This window comes from Diuraphis noxia, unplaced genomic scaffold, assembly GCF_037042655.1.
Source record: "Diuraphis noxia isolate RWA-SAM2 unplaced genomic scaffold, SU_Dnox_SAM2 contig0002, whole genome shotgun sequence".
NCBI classification, from domain to species: domain Eukaryota; kingdom Metazoa; phylum Arthropoda; class Insecta; order Hemiptera; family Aphididae; genus Diuraphis; species Diuraphis noxia.
The window spans coordinates 22,359,306-22,380,112 of record NW_028301712.1 but is presented as its reverse complement, the minus strand read 5'-3'; the positions used below and the strand labels follow the sequence as shown (position 1 = coordinate 22,380,112).

Below are 20,807 nucleotides of genomic sequence, written 5' to 3'. Positions count from 1 at the left end.
ACGTTTTTTTTATACACGACAAGACGAGTCGAAAATATTTTTAAAATGTGTTGAACAATATAATGTGGTAGACATCGATATGTTTATCGGGGGTTGGGAGATATTAATATTAAATATAGGTATACAATTAAATTTTGTTCTGGAGGTTCAAAGATTGTATTAACAATTAATTTAAGAATCCTGTTACGTAGACCAAACTACGGGTATTTCATAAGTCTAAATGTATTTTCGATTCCAAGTAACGTAGTTATTTTTTATTAATATTTTTCATATATTTTTCAATTTGTACAATCAGAATGAAATATTTATACAATTCGCACAATATATGGAGAGAAAAATAAATACACTTGATTGACTTCATCAAGTGTAATTATAACTGATAAAAAAAGTTAACCTTAATTCCATAAATATTGTTAAATTATGACGGAATTGCATACTCAATCGTAAAATATCGATGACTCATCTCTAAAAAAAAACTAACAACTATAGATTCTTGAAATGTTCACCAAATGTTTATATTACAGTGAAACCTCGGTATCTTGAACTCCGGTATCTCGAAGTTTCTGTATGTCGAATTTTTTTTTTTCAGTCCCGATCATTCAGTATTGGACTTACGTATTAAGTTGTTTCGGTATATTGAATTTCCATAAGTCGAATCATTCAGTATTGGACTTACGTATTAAGTTGTTTCGGTATATTGAATTTCCATAAGTCGAATATATATATATAACATATATAATATATATAATGTATATAATGTATTCTAATAATATTCTAAAAGTACCTACATAGTATAATTTTCATAACAGTTATGAGATTTTCAAAATGTTTATATTAGTTTTATGTTATTGCCTATCTATTTTTTATAAAATTACTATAACAATAAATTAAAAGTAAAAGTAATAGGCATATATTTATATGATAATAAGCTGACAAATCGCTAGGAATGAAAATTGTCTCTACTAGGATCATTTTTAATTTGAAATGATTTATCATATTATTACAATTTTAACATATTTCTCACTGTGACCTACTCAATGACGAGTTACATTTGACTCTCACTGTTCTACTACTGGTTACCTAGTTCTCCCTTTTTATTTTTATATTTATAAAGTTCCATGTACCACACTCATATAACTAACCTAACATATATTAATACAACACAAAAACTATACCGCTATATGTACTCTCGTAAATAATAATAATATAAGTAGAATATAATATTATTTAAATCGAGCTTGTGTGACGTGTTTTACCGGAGACCAACACTATAGTAATAATACGAGTATATTAAAATTTTAAAATATTATAACCACAAGAATATTGTAGATTTATATTTGTTATTTAATTTTAGGATCCAGATTGTATGGTTTATTCGTTCTTGAAGAGGAAAATTTTCTGAGTACAAAAATATTGATCCGAATTTCAAAAAATAACAAGTTTAAAGTATAAACATTCAACAGTTATTTTGCCATTCAATTTAAATAATTCTGTATACATATTGTAACGCTATACAATTTTTTACAATTAATATTATTGATAAACTGAGTACACTAAGTTACGTCTCGTTCGTAGAAGGACTAATAAATGTTCCATAACTCAACATATAAGTATAACTAGATAAATTATGATTGATAGTAAAATAATATTTTTTTTTTTTTAACTTGTACAATCTGTAAATTGTTTTTTATAACAAGCATAAGTGATGAGAGTTAATATAAAATGAGATACAAATAAAATAAAATGTGATCTCTAAATTAAATTACATATTATCCTTTTATATATGGAAGAATTTATTAAAGAAACTTCGTGTACTTATATACAGATATATTATAATGCATTAAGGAGTAGACTTTAAATGTGCAACACAATTACAATAAAGTTTTTTAAATAATTTTTTACTAAACAAACTGATTGTAGTTTCTAAAAGCAGTTTATAGGAAACTGAATTATTCTAAAGATTAATTTTGTAAAATGAAGTTCGTATGACAGTAACAGGAAGTAACTGTTAGTTGAAACATTTTACAAATCATTTAACAATAGTACCGACAATTTCAACTTGAAAAACACTTAAATAATAGTTTGAACAAAGGCATTTCTAATGAATTCCACAATAAAATATTAAAATGTATATTACAATCTAATTCATATTGCTTAAATGTGCTTATTTAATTACAGATGTAAATAAAATATTTACTACCAAACAAAATTATGAGTTTTTTAAACTTAACAGCATCAATAAATAAATCTATAGCAATAAAAATTATTTTATAATTATTAAGCATAAGTAGTTAAAACCACATAATTAATTTTATCTTTTTAACTGAAAACAACCAAGTAATACTAATGTAAGGTTTTAAGTATGCAGTTAAAAATAAACAAACTCTTACTTATGTACTTAAAATTTATATTATTGGTATATGGTTATTATTTTATATCAAAACATTTCCAACTATCATTTTCTTTTTTTTATTTACATTGGTACATATTTTAAAAATAAATATTTATGGTACCTACCTAATTATAATTCTATATTGTTTTTAATTATAATATTTGTATTACACAGCTGTTTGTATAGATAAATGTTCATTAGGTATTTAAAAAAATAGAATGTGATAAGCAATAGAATATTAGCTTATTGATAATACTTAAAATCAGAGAAATTATTTTTAGTCAAGTCAAAAGTTGAAACGATCTACACAAGAGATAGTCCTTAATTAATAAATTAATTATTCCAAGTTTCAAGAAAAACAAAAGACAGTTTTTGGTATCGGTTATTTTTTTCTGTCGAGCAAAGCTTAAAAAAAAATTAAGTTGTTGTGAATCTCTTTGTAACCGTTTAACAGAATACTAGACATCGATCGACGATCATCGTCGTAAAATATTAGAGTTATTCTTTTTGGGCATGGATAATTACTGTGTTGAAGGACAAATATCATGAAGCGCTTAAACATGTTTCAACAAGAAATGTTAATTTACATATTTTCAAATTATAATCAAAATCATTTTATTTTAAGATTAAATTATGACTATATTAAAAACATAACATACAAAATAACAAACACAAATATTAAACCAAAAATACTAATTATCTCTATAATTTTTTGTTAGTTTTTCAAATATAATTGTATAATTGCGTAAATTGCGTCAATCTTAAGTGATTATAAAATAGGTACAATAACTTTTTAAATAAAAATTCATTTTTAAAAGATTTCTATTCTTCAATTATATGAATACATTTTTCCAACATTATTTTTTTTCCTTTTTTTTAATACTTTCAATACAGTGTATTGAAAAAAAAAAATGTTTGTAAACTAATCTATAAAACATTTATAATATAGAAGTTATAATTCGTTTGTTATTATAACATTATTTATAGATCTGATGTGGGTAAATGAATAAAAATAAAAAACAAGTATTAAGTACTCTACCCCCTAACCGTGGACTATTCCTATACTATTTAAACATTAAAATATAATGTTTGAGATTACAAATAATACATTGTGTCAATACTGGACGATTTATTCTTAATATTACAATATTTATAGAGATATCAAGTTATCTACTAAAGAATATGCAGTATAAAATATTGGTGATAAATTTAAACAATATTGAATATTAAAAAAAGTGGAAAATAAAAGTCTTATCTCATGATAAATATGTATATGAATATTAAATATATGTAAATAAAAATCATCATACTGTAATATTAACAATATATTATATTATTTGTACAATGTCTGTTACTACACCTATAATTATAAATTATAACACATATTTTTTATGGTACAGGTTATATATTTTCATAATATTAAAAACAGGTATATGAATAGGTTTTTTTTAAATATTTATAAATCGTTGTAGTGAGGAAGTAAATACTAAATTTGTATGAGGTAATCATCGAAAAAGATATTCAATAACTATTAAATTTCTGATTGTAGAATATGCTTTGGAGATCTAGATGATATCATTTATTATGATAACATCTATAGGTAATTTATGATATGTGAAAAATAAAACAATATTTTTAGAGTGATTTGAATATTAATACAGACACAAAAGTACAAGCCTAATACCAACGATTTTTATGGAATCAGTTCTGTGCAAAATAAAATATATATATACAGCAATAGTATGGCTATTGTAATCTGTTTAGATAACATTTTTAGAAGTCAATTCAATAATTTAGGCCATAATAAAATTTAACTGAAATTGATTAATTGATTTTTGCCTTAATTATTTAAATAATGAAGAAGTGTAGATATCAAAAATATTAAAATTGAAATAAGTAAGCAAATTAAATAGCTTAGCAGTGAGTACATCTTAACTCAATAAATGTTCTCCAGAAAAGTTTCATCATAAAATTAACAAAATAATCTTCATTCCTATGATGGTTTAAATTTAAATATTTTTCTATTAAAAATCTATACAAATTAAATATAATTTATAAATTTGTATTACGTATATGCCATTTGATTGTTGGTATTTCTTATTTGTTTTATAGATCATAATATAAGTATAAATTATATAATAATAATTTAATAATATTAGGTATGTACATATAGTATAGGTGACAAAACATGGCAAGTAAAATACATACTTCATCATTCTTAAAAACCATTATAACGTATATAATATACGTCTATACTATATTATGAACAGAAAAAAGTATTAAAGTATTAAAACAAAATATTATAGGGATATGAGCACAAAATCATATATTTTTAATTTTCTAAGGTTAAAATGTTTTATTCATGTTTTACCACCACATTTTAATTTTAAACATTTAAAATGTATAAAATAGAATAGTATTTTATTTAATATGTAAATAAAACAAAATGGAAATAGAAAGATGGGGAAATGGTATAGCACACAATGCACGTATTCAGACTCAAACACTTTTTATATATATTGTTAGTTACAAAATTATAGTTTCCGCAGATTAAACTTTCATAATTTAACATTCAATTCATAAGGTATATAATTTTCTTCTATTGATATGTTGTTTTTAATAATATACTCGTTGGTACCATATTATTTTATTTTCTATGTAAAGGACGTATCTACTACGTCGATAATATAATTAAAGTGCGCATATCACAAAAAAATTAAAATAATAAATTAATATATATACTTATAAAAATTGTATGATCAAACTTTAATAATTGTCATAGATTTTTACTTATTTTATATAATATCAGCAAACCTTTATTCAAGGTAGTGAATTGAAATGTATTACCTATGTATGTCAATAATAATTGAATCATGAGCAAACGTTGAAATATTGATGTAACTATTTTATTTAACATTTCCAAAGTATCATATTATGAATATTCTCTAGTAATTTTGATCAATCAATTTATGTCAGTTGTACATAAAGTATTGATGATAGTTTCTTTAATATGCCTTCTCCTATTGAGCGACTGCATAAAATTGAATTAATGTCATTTTCACACTAATAGCGATTGCAAAACTGATATTAAAAACAATATGATTTTTAAGAAAAACAAAATAACTATAAACTTTTTTTAAATATTTTATTAACTCGCGTATCACACTCCATAAAATGACATATAATTATCATACGCTCGTATCTTACAGCCCAAGAAAAGTAGAAAACTTTTTATACAAGCAAATACCGAATACTTACATAGAGGTTCTATTATTGAAAGAATTATAATATTACGTCTGTAAAGTCTACGAAACACACTATTCAATTTTGATGTAAAGTCATCAGTTTATTCTTATTTTGATCCACAACATTAAGCCACACGGCACTTTTATTAATGCACCTGCTTCTAAGCTAACACACTCATACGTGGTAAGTATACTGAAAATCTCGAATGAAAAAATAGCAACATTTATCTTGGCTAAAAAGTAAACTGAACGTGACCACAACAAACCTACCTTCCATTTTCTTCTTTAAAATATCATCTTGTGAAATGTCTAATTTTATCGATCACACGATATAATATTAAGCTCGTTTGCACGTACGTTTGACACTACGTTTGCGGGACACAAACTGATGAATTCTATTTTATTTTTATTATTATAAATTATACTGTTAAATATTATAAAACATTATAGGTATTATATGTTTTTGTAAACACTTACATGTCTTACACTCTTTGCCATTTTATAAAGTTTCGTAATTTTATAATGAAATTTAATGCATTATCTGTGCCTGCAGCCCATATTATCATCATGCATTATTCTATTCGTAACATTAAAACATAGACGATTCAAATATTCAAAAACAACTTTAAAGTTTTTTGTTCCAGGCAAACAGTTAGACAATAAATAACGTGAATTAAACGAAGCATAAATTGTATCTAATACAAATGAGTAGTTTGCCCAAATTTAGATTAAAACATGTTTCCTTTTCAGAAAATTATTTCATCATTATGGAGTATATATAAACGTTAAATAGTTCTACAATCTTGGAACAGTGTTTGTATTTGATCAATAAAAATTATCAAATACCACAATTCAATTGTGAGAAAAAAAATCTTAACTAAAATACTTACAGTGAAGTTTCTCGTCCAAATTTCCTCTGGACGTTACTGATAAAGCTTTGATGAATTCTTCGAACTCTATAGAACCATCCTGAAAAATTATTATATAATTTTATTAAAAATATGGATTAATACACAAATGAAAACACACAATTTAACAATCACATATACTACGATAAATAATTTATTCCATTTTGATAAATAATACGTTTTAATAAGAACATTTATTATATAATTTAATATTATACTAAACCTATATAATGTGTGGGAAGTGTGTATAGTCAACACATTTTTTAAGATATTTTATCATATTATACATAACCTAATGATTATTATTATTTTCATAACTAATTAGTTTTTTTCTTTTACTGTAATACCACATTATAAACTAATTTTAAGCAACGACATCGTGTGTACTTATTATATAATGGTAAATATTATAATGTTATGTATTTATAATTTACATAACACAATATAATTACAGTTATTAATTCATAAGTCAATTCCATATACAATATAACACTGAGGTAAAATTTTGACTAAATATTTTGAAAATTGCATTGTACAAAGAAAATAATATTAATATTTAATTAATGGCAAAAAAATCAAGTCCCAGTGATTAATATTTTTAAAATTTAAATTAATTAAACTAAAATCTTTATTTAAATATCAAATAATTCTATGGTAGGTAAATTTAATTTATAATGTTCAAAAAATTGATATTTTAAATATTTAAATATACTTGAGATCGTATTTTTGAATTCTTGAAATTTTTTTCTACTTAAGAAGTTTCTCGTAGTGACACAAACTTATATTTTTAAAATAAAACTCTTACCACTTTTTTACTAAAAAATTAAAATTCAAATGATTAGTTTCTTAGTTATTCAGATGTTTGAACTATATTCTATAAGGATTTTAGTTGGGCGAAGTCCTAAAAAAAGGTACTACAAAAATATAAGCTAGATGTGAAATTGGATCAAGCATTTTTTTTACTTGGGTCGTGTTTGAAAAATATTTATATTAACAGATTAATATTAATGACTAAAATTTTCAAATCTCCATAACTCTCATATCTTATAAACCAATTACCACGGTCCTTAGAATAAAAAGTTAAATAACTCAAATGCTACGAGTACGAATTTTGATTCTGATACATCAACATTTTCTGAAAAATTATCCACAGTATAATTTAGAGTTAAAAAGGAGTATTCTTGTTTGAAAAATAGAAAATTTTATATCCCCAGAATATTTCTTAAATAGCACAACAAATTTCAAACATTTTAAAATATGGTCTTAAAGTATGCATCAAAATTTAAACGATCAGATTTTGAATAACTACATTTTATAGATAAGCAAAAAAGGTTTCTATATATATTTTTATATATAATTTTATAAAATATTTTTACTGTATCATTTTAGATTTTCTTTTTTTAAATTTAATTTACAGTTCCTCTTACTGTGTACCGGGATACACCAGCTTCCTTTCTCCATACCATTTCACACCACTTTGTACATGACCATAAGCCATAACTCTTAATATAATCAACCATGTGATGATCGTTTCCTTTTTATTTTTTTTATTTTTTAACTATAGTGCATCGTATCTGAATTGTTTTCACATGATTTGAATATCATTGAGCGTAATTTTTTGACAAAAAAAAAAAATACCTCTATATTAGCGTTTTGCTTAGAAAATTTCAGACATGGATTCCTTAGCGCTTGGCTCCAGAACATTGTGACTAGTTAATAACCTGTATTTTGGTATTTGTACATAATGCATATTTATATATAAGTTTTCTTAAGTTTTTAACGGTTATATAATATTTAATACCACATCGTAACTGACATTTAGAGTTTATATTTTGACTATATAATTAATATTCTAGTAAAATACGATTAATATCTTATGCTCTTTAAAATGTTACATTTTAAATTATTAAGAATATTAAAAAAAAAAAATAATAATAATAAAAAAATTTTACAGACCTAAGATACTAATCGTATTTTACTAGAATATTAATTATATGGTCTAAGTATAAACTCTAAATGTCAGTTACAATGTGGTATTAAATATTATATAACTGTTAAAAACTTAAGAAAACTTATATATAAATAAGCATTATTTACAAATACCAAAATACAGTTTATTAACTAATAATAATATTATAAATCGTTTTAAGTTTTATGTGAAAAAAAAAAACATTTGCTTTTTTGTCAGCTTTCGTACTATTTTATAAGATACATTTTAATATTTATATTGATAAAATAAATACATAATATGCATACCATAATTTATTCTACTACAGTATTACATATTATTATATATTTGAGTAAAAGTTGTTAGCTTAATAATATCGAATAGAAATTATAAGTACCTAAGGTACAGTACCCATAATATCCTACTTCTTAGTAGTCCTAATAAACTGTAATGTAAATATTATTTTATTATTTTCAGCATGTACACTAAATGAAATTCATAATGAAGAATTATTGATGTTTTAAATATTAACAACAAATACAATGTTTTATAAAGTACAATCATAATAAAATATCAATGTGTGTGAAGAATTTTTATTTTTATAACTCTCGTACCTACATAATATTATATAGTTTTCATATAATATCCAAAATTAATAGTAGGTATCAACTTAAAAATTCTTTACTACACGTTTTTAAACCAAACATAGATTTACACAATTTTTTTTTTCAATAATTTATTAAACCAACATTCAAACTAATAAAAATCGTATAATACAAAGATATAACATTAAAATGTATTAAGTTTTTCTTCGTAAATTATAATATTATACTATCGTACTGAAACAAAAAGGCATGTAACTTTAAACTTTACAGCTTAATTTTATGGTTATTTAATTCATACATTTTATTGTTAAAAAACACATTAAATAAATTAAATCTACCGAGTTTGGTTATTTTCCTTTATTATCACGTTATAAATATCTTTAAATAATTTTTATCTCACGTTAAACTTAATGTAATTTTATTAGTTTGAGCAGAATGGTGTTCATAAATCTGGTTAAATTAAGTATATTGGTATTTAACTACAATCTACATATTATAACAGATAACTGTTAATACATAATCATAATCAAAACATACATATTTAATATTATCAACTAATAGGTATACTTATATTTCTTTATTATAAATGTTAATGACTATAATATTATAATACTATAAAGTCTCAAATGTTTTGGATATATGGATACTATGAGCTAGACGAAACAAAGTTGATTAAAATACAGGTTGATAAGTAAAGATGAATATTTGAATTTTCCAACAAATCGATAATTAATTGCATTATAAACAGTTATCATATATTATTTTAATTAGTAAAAATTTAAATATTTATTTCATCCTATACTTTTTGTACCCAAAACTTTTACAAGTGTATATAAATATACAATATTAGCCAATTAGAATTTGGGTATGTAAGTAAAATTGACCTAAGATTCATGAATATATATTAATACTAGTCCTTCACACCTAAAAAATTATACTGCAAAATTTCATATTTAGTAATAAGGGTTAGCTTATACGACTAAAATATTTTATTTTATTTTTGAACAACTCTGTTTTTTAAAGATTATAGTAAAAATTTATAATATTTATTAATTTCAAATAATTAAGTTACCTGTTAAATTAATATCGTTAATCTATATTATTATACAACAATGTTCTGTTTAACTTTCAACAGAAAACAGCATTAAAGTACAACAGATGTAGAAAAATATCAATAAAAATTTATTAATAAATCATGTCTTAGGGTAAAATATAAAATAAAATAATTCCATGTGACCGTAAGTGATTTGATAACACATGTTCCTATTGTTTCTATATAATGAATGAAATTTGAGTATAGTCATAACGTTCAGTAAATTATAGGTACTGGAAAAAAATATAAATTGTTAGTACCATACTAAGATAACTTTAATTCATCATATGATATTTTTTTTATTATTTATTTAATAATGAACGTTATGTTTAAATTTTAAACGAGTACCTACACTTTTTTTTTGTTCAAAATTTCAAAACTAAATTAATTAAAATAGTTAGAAAATATTAATGAAAAAAAAACAACATATTATCTTAAACTATTTATTATACTGTACAGTGTTCAGTAAAGAAACTTAATATTGATAAGTCTTCTTCTTGTTATCTATAATAGTTTACCAAAGTAATCAGAATGTTGTTATTTTTGAGTCATTATAACTTTATACATTTTTTCAGTATCTGGTGCAAAAAATCGACTTGTCTAGTCGTGTATTTTAAATAACAATGTTTAGGTATCACTATATGAATAACGAATTAATTATGTTGAAAATGTCGTGCGCGTCGCTTGGAGATCAAATGTGACACTCTCTTAGTTATGCTGCAGCAAGACAAAACGCTCCATCAAAGTTTTATTGGTTATCTAATAGAGAATATATTTATGGTATAATACACCACCGTGGAACAAAGGCGAATGTCTTATTATAGTACTATACATTTTAAAATATCATAAATATTGTACAGAATAAGAGGAAAAGCGTCTTTAAAAAATTATATGAGGCGCAAGCGACCTTTGTAGCCACAAGCTCACAGAATTGACATCGTCATATTTCTAAGCGATACAAAATTTTTATTACAAATACGAAAACCAGAATTCCAGTCAATCGGCAATCGGTTATCATAGATAGGCCGTGTGACGGAGACTTCATATTGAAACATGACCAACCAGATCGTGTCGTTATACGTTATAATTCGGTTGTGTTTTTGTATACGTAGGAGATAAGAAACAAATCTGTACAAAAAAGACCAACGTACAGTAAGTTCACAGCTCGGCGCTCGCTCTTGAACAACCACACGTCTCGATAGAAGTTTGATTCAGAATAATATCTATAACTCTATCGTAGATGTTAAGTTAGGTTGGATTAGAATGGTCAGCTTGGGTAAAATACAAATACAATATCTGAACTAGATTCATGGTAACGAAAATGGAATAGTTTAGGAAGCAGTGTGAGCGCTGATTTCATAATCATTTACCGTAGTCTATAGACGACCACAATCATGGCGAACACTGAATAAATTATTAAACACTGCCTTGTAATTAAATATGTACAACATTTAAAATTTTTAATCAAACTCAAATTATTTGCATGGTTTTGTTCGTTTTGTTTTTATTTATTATTCAACTGTAATATATAGAAGAGTATGTGATTTGCTGGCACATATGCAATAAATTAAAAAAAATAAAATATATATTATTATGGTGTTATTAACTTATGGTTGGTAGTAAATATTAATTGATACTGGATTAACAAAGTTTTACATATTATAGAGATAACAAAAAACATATTTTGGCGTATAATAATAATATATCGAAGTATATTATTTATATTTTATGCATCTTAAAAAAAACATTTAGGTTCAGTTTTATTAATTTTGCTAATGCTATTTTCATCGAACAACTCCATATTTTACCAACACCAATTTATATACACGAGGAAATAATTTATCGTTGACTGAAGACGTTTATGCATTTTTTTTTCATTTTATTCGTCGAGTAGTAATTCTATACATCTGATTAATGTATGTATTCGTATGATCGTCGCAGTTGCGTCGAAAGTTGTGACATCCATTGCAAGAATGGACGTTATCCTGAGTGTTGACTGTCGTGTGTTTAATTTGAGTAATATATATATATATATAATATATAATATATAATATAATATATATATATATTATATATATACTAATAGGTTGCTAAAACTAATAATAATAAATCAACAAATTTTGGCTGATAATAATATTAAATGGACTGTATTATAATATTTCCTCACACGACATAAAAATATAACATGGATTGAATACAAAGATTATAAATAATAATATACTATATAATATAAATATTGGACCAATCACTTATCATCCGAAAATAATAATAGTAAAATAATAAGACCGTAATAATTATAATGATCCAATAAACGCCACAAAAGCCGTAGTACAAAAATATTGATATAATTTCAATACAACATAATATCTATACAAATAATAATGGGGTAATATGGAATATAGATAAAAACCGCGTATTAAGTATAATGATCCAATATCGGTTATACCAATCGACCAACCCCGTCACTCCCCTTCAATATTTCATTCTTCGGATGTATTATTTTATTTTATTTTTTGTGCGTTTGGTCCTTAACGATACGTTATCCTGGATATTTTTACATCGGGCTGTACAATTTACGTTCTGGACATTATATTCCCTAGGGACATGTTTACAGGGAACCGTTTTCAACGTCCCGGATGTAGAAAAGACGGCGACCGGAAAAGAAACGGACATATTATTATCTCACACCATACGTACCTACCTATACATCGTATTGACGTACAAAATGCGTCGTCGAGTGATTCTGTACTGCGTCGAAAATAATAAAATAATCCTCTGTAGTACAATACTCAAAGCAGTCAACGGGCGTACTAGCGTGCCCAGTATCTATCGGATACATAATATTACATATTATTATGAGCATTTATACATTTATTCAATTATTATGATCGTCGTATTGTGTATAAGCCGTAGCCCAATACAATACGATGTGGTGACAACAATAAATCATATTATAATATGCATATATTTTCAGGCGGCCACGTCAAACAACGCTACAGAAAGCATGGCGTGCTCATGGATGTGAGGTCGTACTTGTCAGTGAAATATAATACACATTCATACAAGTGTCGAACACAATATTATGGGGTTGTAGAGGATGGTTGCAAGTGTAAACAAGATCGCATAATAATATAGTAAGTACTCCATACGATAATACAGTACAGCCACTACCTTCCACCCTAAAGAAGCGGTTGCGAGCTCTACACATAACAAACCCCTTCGACAGTATTTACAATAAAGTATTATAGTATCGAAACACTCTCATCGATTGACACTTATTATATTATAATCATCTGACAGATGGCTAAGGAGCTGGAGCTCGTCCCAGATCATTGGCATACACCCGTTCCGTCACATAAGCGTGGTGAGCTTATTCGGTTTGTCTCCCCTTCCGATTTTTTCCCACTTACTCACTCACTTGCCTTTTCTCTTTATCTTTCTTGACTATGTGCACCTGCATGCCAAAAGTCACACATTTAGTATTTAACAGAGAATGAAGAGCTGAATTAAACTCTTCATTTTTTGTTTAAGATGTGATATAAAAAAACAAAAACTAAACAACTACTGCAGTCCAGTGACACCAATCAACCGCGATTTACTACATTTACAAAGCTCTGCATATTATAATTCTGATTATTATGAGTTAATATGCTACTTTTATTTCCATTCAAAAAATCAAAAAAATTGTCTAAACACCAAAAAAATCTAGATATTCATAAACCACAACCCAAATTAAGCGGAATCTTGGATGTTATACTATAATCAAGAAATTGTTAATAATTTTAATTAATTATAATTAGAGTGTCGAAACACCTTATAAATGCCTTTTCCCAGCTATATCTATGTATAATTACTATGTCTACTCCGGAAGTTACAATATATTATTGCAATGTCCCATAATATGCCAACAGTAATTTCTCTGGTTATTCAACACGTTCCATGTTACTGCAGTTTCTATTACACAAACGATAATATTTTGTTGAAAGACAAGAAGATAAGAAAATAATTAGTTTATAAAATAGTTATCAAAAATATATAATAGAATATAGTCATTCTTACTACAGCTATAGTAATTACGTACTAAACTGTAATAGCACCCAGTCCATATAAAATTTGTAGAAATCACTACACCTTTAAAGATTTTGTTATGCACGGATGTCCATGCCTGAGTAAATTAAATTTATAATCAACTTAAATTAATGATAATATTTTAGTTATTATCTATATTAAATTATATATATATATATATATATATATATATATATATATATATATATATATTTTTTTTTTTTTGTAGACATTGGCTAACCCTAGTGCTTTGTGTAGTACTGTAGTGATTAGCGATCGTTGCACATAAGGGGAAACAAATATTCAAAGAAATATATTTAATAATTATTTCAACCTTATTTTGGTTATTTAATTTTTGTTTAATTATTTGTGTAATAATTCGATAATTCATAGATTTTGACGTGAATTTTTAAATTTGAATACCATAATATGAAATATATACATGCCACTTATATATGGCAACGTTATATCAAATTTCATTCTCAATAGAACTAGTTTTTTGGGTCCGGGGGGGGGGGGGGGTCATTGTTCATTTTGGCGTGCTCAATCGTATGCCAAAAAAGTTAGAACGTTCTCAATCGTAACCAAATATTTTCTTCGCCAAATCTTTATGCTGTAGTCTATATTCAACTCATATTTACTGAGATAGAAACTATAAAATCTGATTTAACGTGAACCATCGGAATCTAGGTATCATCAGTAACTCAGAATTTTTATCACCAATATCTATTCATTCTTTAAATAACTTCAACTATATACTAACACAACAAATACCTTCTATTCATTAAACAAAAATAGGTAATAGATTTCAGAAATATACAAAATAATAATATTTTCTCAATTATCTAAATAACTAATTTTTATTTATATTATTGTTGTTACTTTATATACCTACTGACTGCTACCTACAAAAATATAAAAGTAATAAGTGCTAATTATTTTTTTTCTGAATCAGCTTAATAAACTATAGCACAATAAATTATGAAATATTCTACAGATTACTACATTGATTAATTTGCATATACACTAAGTGTAAATACACTTTAAATTTTAAGCAACAACAGATTATTATCAAATTTATAAAACCAAATAACTCAATCTGCTGCATAGTCAAGTATACCAATTGTCATGAAGTAGGTCACTGTAATGGACGTGTTAATTTAGAATTCAAAACTGAGACAGTCAATTTACTAAAAAATATATTTTTCTACCTAATAGTATAATGTAATATGTTTATTGCTATACTTAATATGTAATAGCTTAAAATTAATTTTATTTATCACATATTACTATAAAAATTAAAATATATTGTGTAATATGTACGTAAAAATCTTAAATCTTCACAAATATTTTTGATTTACAACAAACTAATTTTTTGTTTATTATTAGGTAATTAACCGATTTAATCAAAAGTTCAAATGTTAATAAAAAAATGATATATAATATATTTTGTAGTTATTGAAATTTCAATTAGAACTTCATATAACAATCCCTGTACTCAATTTGAAAGCCTTATTTAGGCATAAATTTGAAAGTGTTATTTATGTTGATTTTTAATATTTTGTGAAGTGTTATGATTTTTACGAATGTTGTCAAACTGGTGAAATAAAAACTTATTTGTAATCTTGTATTTCATTACCAATATTTTTCGATCTGACCATTTTTATTAACACTTAAAAATGTGTTTACTGTTAATGTTATTTTATTCATGACAAAACAACAACAATCGTAGACAACAAATCGTTATTATAAATTTGAATATCAAATATGATCAAAGTTATTTCAATCACTCATAAAAATGAAAGAGACTTATTTAATTTCTAATAACAAAAATTCATATTATGCATTCCTACTCACAACATAATTCCCACATTTTGGTGATATTGATGACTTTATGAGAAATCTCGTATAAAATTATTAAGCTAACACTTTGTGATATTTGAATAAAAAAAAAAAAAAACTAAAATACTCAAAGATATAAAATATATTTATAATAGCAAAACAATAATCAAATTACTTCGACAATGTCTAATAAATGCTAATCTAATATTTAAATTTATCAAAAATGTCCTTTTTCCATGATTTATTTGTTTGTTTTTTCCAATTATTTTTTAAAGAACTGTATTTTTATTATTGATAATAGTGCCAGGTAGATAAATGTAATAGTACACCAAAATTATGAACTAGATATTATTTTTTTCTACTCAAAACCACCCTTAAAGTTAAAAAAGCATTTTTATTACTCCAAATGGTGATGGCAGACAGAAAATAATAGTTTAAAAAAAACACACACATCATCGTTGTAGAAACAATACATTTATTGATCCACTCATAATCTAAAATTGTCATTATTTCACATTGGACGTAAGTAATAAAATGTAAATATTCTGGAACTTATATTAATATCATGGTGTAATAATAATCGTCAGGTTTCATTATAATTTATATGTTTGCGATGTGTTAAAAATATTTTTAATATTATTTTATTTGCGTTACATTATTATTAGAAGATACGATTAATTTGTACATTAAAAATATTTTGGAAAAAGATATAAATAACATAATAATAGATATTTTATAATATTTGGTAGAACTATAAAATTTTCCCTGACCAATTGAATACTCTTAAAATGATTGTGTTAAGAAAAAAAATGTAAATACATATTATTCTATTTAATTCTTAGTTTTTGAATTCACTATGTCGTTTCGTCAACACTCAATCGTTAACGCATTATTGTGATTACGGATTACTAATTATTTAACCCATGTATCATACTATATTATATTGTTCATATTAAGGTGCTATTAAAATATTATTGTTGCCTGTTGGTATATATCATACGTATGTGTTTGAATATTTTCACCTCTTATGGCATGTTGGGGTTCTATATTGTTGCTTAAATAATATAATAATATGCCTATCCGACATAATTTACGAGTCAAGTTTTTCACTACCTATATTATGAACAGGAATTATGTTTGGCACTGAAACAAAAAGCGAAATTTATTTGTTATCTCGAAAAACAGGTTTACTTTTACATATACAAGCATACTACCTGTGTAATATACTAATATGTACATCACACCAATCCATCCCATATCAAAATTTGATAGTTACTGATTTGCAAACTTTAATAATATGATATTTGTATAACCAATTCTACATTTTGTATGCCACTTGAAATCGACTTAAAACAAAAATAGGATGGGTGAGTTGATGAGATGTCACCCAAGTTATGAATAGCATAACTTGAAATCAAAAATTTTCTATATAATTTATTTGTATGAAGAAAATTCTACCATTAATGTTCAAAATAATACAATCGCCTTTACACCTTATTCATTAGTCCATGAGATGAACACCTTACCCTTTTGAATTTGAAATTGTTTATTCAATAAATTACTCTAATTTATTACTATTATTGCTGAAGATACAAACTTCCGGAGTACTTCCAGTTTTAATAAGTGGGTCAAATGTTCTTTTTAACACATAGAAATATTATGTGAAGGCGAAATTTCATATTTAAATGATAAAATATAAAAATTATAGGTATTTTGGTGTAAGTAGTTAAAAAACATCAGTGAAGCATTTTTGGGAAAGAAATTACATAACTCATAAATATTTTCAAATGTAATGTTTTTGGTAAAATATTTGACATAAAATAATTTTTTGATACTAAAAATTAAAAAATGTATCAAAAACTGTCTACGTTTTAAATTGATTTTAATTATATATAATCATTTGATCTAAAATTAAAATTGAGCATGACCATTATTACAATGACTACTCAATAAAGAGATATATTTAATTGTATAACATAATATTCGATATAATAAACAGGATGCTGTTGGTTGGTAATCGCAACACTCGTGAACAGTGGAACCGATTTGACTTATTATAATTTTTTGATGCTCATAATAATCCAAATGAGGTATTTATAGAAATAAAAATTGAAAAATTGTAAAATTCAGGAAAACTTCAATGGGGTTTTTTGTTTATAAATTGTGGCAATTGGAAACATGTTATACTCGTAATATAGTAATAGCATAAATTAATTTTTTTTTTTTACAAATAGTGGTTGTCACTGATAAAATATTAAAATATAATAGTTATTTTAATTGGATGTAATAATTTTAACAATAAATTTTATATTTTGTCACTTTAGTCTTACCGATGTTGGTTTATCCAAAGTCAATAAACTCAAAAACTACCAGACTATCTTTGATAAAAATTGTAATAATTTTTGTTTATTTATAAGGCTACCATTGGTTACATAATGTTTTTTAGAAATATTTATCTTTTAGTAAAAATATGGCTTATTTGTTTTCTACACATCTATATATATAAAATGGAGACAAAAAATTCGAAATTGCATCAGTTGAGAACGGCTGGGCCGATTTGGCTCAAATTTTTTTTTAAATGATAGATAATGTCGGGGAGCGGGTTTATAGCATAAATTATGGACCTAACTCCTGTGAGTTAGAGATTTAGAGACAAAACTGAGTTACACCGGTGGCGCCCTCTAGCAGATAAAAATAAAAATATAAATATAATATAAATTATAATACAAATATCGATAATAGCAGAGCTTGAAATCGATTAATATCGATAAATATCGAAAAAAAAATATTTTTATATTCTGGTTGATATACATTTTTTATTATAGACACTTAGAACTTAGAGTAAAATAATAATAATAATAATAATAGTTGGCACATTATTCATTTTATTTTGAAACATTATCGTTTCATGTTATTTATTATGAATTTTTTCAATCAAAAACGACTATTGTTTTTTGGAGACAATTTTTATGCTTGAATCATGCCTCCTATGAGAAGAACAAACATTGGACGGCGCACACGTAATGCAAGAAAAATTAATTATCAGAGCAGACAAAAGACCCTCTGGAAGCCATGAAAGACAATTCAATGCTCCCACTATCAATGAAGTCGCAGTGGTGATTGTTGGCGAAAATGTGGCATCACGCGATATTGTTCTTAAGCGTTGTGATGGTGGACAATTGCAGCGCGTGTACGAGACTCATCGGTCATATGATGCACTTCAATACCCGTTGATGTTCTGTCGAGGAGAGGAAGGCTATCACTTAAATATAAAGATGGTCAACCCAATGACAGGTTTGTTTACAGGTCATCATTTCTTTTTCATACTATAACTAAGTTGGAATTCATATTTCAGGAGAAGAAACGAATAAAAATGTCAGCTCAATGAATTTTTATGCATATCGATTGATGATTCGACAAGATGTTGACAATCATCTATTGAGATTTTGCCCGTTGTTTCAACAGTACTGCGTCGACTGTACGTCAAGGTCGAAACGGAGCGTCTCAATTTCATTCGCTTCAATCAGTCAAAGTTACGATCAGACGAGTACATCCACTTGCGTGATGCCATCGCTACCGAAGGAGACGCGGCCAACATTGGTCGTTTGACTATTCTCCCGGCTACTCATATTGGAAGCCCGCGCCACATGCATGAATATGCTCAAGATGCGATGACGTACGTGCGGAATTACGGAGGACCTGATTTGTTCATCACGTTTACTTGCAATCCGAAATGGCCCGAAATTACAAATCAGTTGCTGACAGGACAAACACCAAGTGATCGACATGACATCACTGCACGAGTATTCAAACATAAGATCGTAGTACTCATGAATTGCATCGTTAAGCAGAAGGTCTTTGGCGCAATCCGTTGTTGGATGTACTCGGTTGAATGGCAGAAGCGTGGTTTACCACATGCGCACATTCTGCTTTGGATGTTTGACAAGGTCCGACCAGATCATATTGATTCGATCATTTCTGCCGAAATACCAGATCCAGAAACAGATCCTGAGCTACATTCTGTTGTGACCACGAACATGATACATGGTCCTTGAGGAACTCAGAATCCTGGGTCACCGTGCATGCAAAACTATATTCGGAAATGCCACGCTATTATACATGGAATGCTGCATCAAAGAAGTTTCAACGCAGGAAGAAAGGTGATGCTGTTGCTGGCTTCGCAGATGTCTATTCCATTGATTCCCTCGGACGAATATGCACAGTTCATCCACGCCAAGACGAATGCTTCTATCTTCGCTTACTTTTGGTGAACGTTAGGGGCCCGACATCCTTCAATTCCCTGCGTACTTTCGATGGTGTACTGTGCACAACTTTTCGGGAAGCTTGCCAATGCTTGAATTTGATCGAAAACGATTCACAATGGGATTTAACACTCGCCGATGCAACCGTTTCTGCGCCAGAAAATCAAATTCGTACGTTGTTTGCGATCATCATAGCCACATGTCATCCATCGAACCCGAATGCATTGTGGGAGAAATACAAGGACGAGATGGTTGATGACATTTTGCACAGAGTTCGAACGACAAATTTTAATTTTGATATTGAAAGTAACGACGAGATGCGCAACGAAGCATTAGTTCTGATCTAAGACATGTGCGGCAGTCTGTTGTCAATTTTGGGAATGCCAGCGCCAAATCGTTCGAGGCACGCTGCATTCAATCTTGAATTACAGCGGGAGAAAAACT

The 20,807-nt window shown here is 26.2% G+C and overlaps 1 protein-coding gene and 1 pseudogene across 2 annotated transcripts in view; one reads left to right on the top strand and one right to left on the bottom strand.

Annotated features, from left to right (window-relative positions):
* LOC107164053 (frequenin-2) overlaps positions 1-20,807 on the bottom strand; it is a 139,891-nt gene that overhangs the window by 65,244 nt on the left and 53,840 nt on the right. For both annotated transcript variants that reach the window (XM_089218840.1, XM_089218839.1), the window contains exon 6: positions 6,528-6,606. In XM_089218840.1, the coding sequence (XP_089074966.1) occupies positions 6,528-6,606 (79 nt within the window). The remainder of the gene's footprint in view (positions 1-6,527; positions 6,607-20,807) is intronic.
* On the top strand, positions 19,125-20,156 carry LOC149058221 (uncharacterized; annotated as a pseudogene).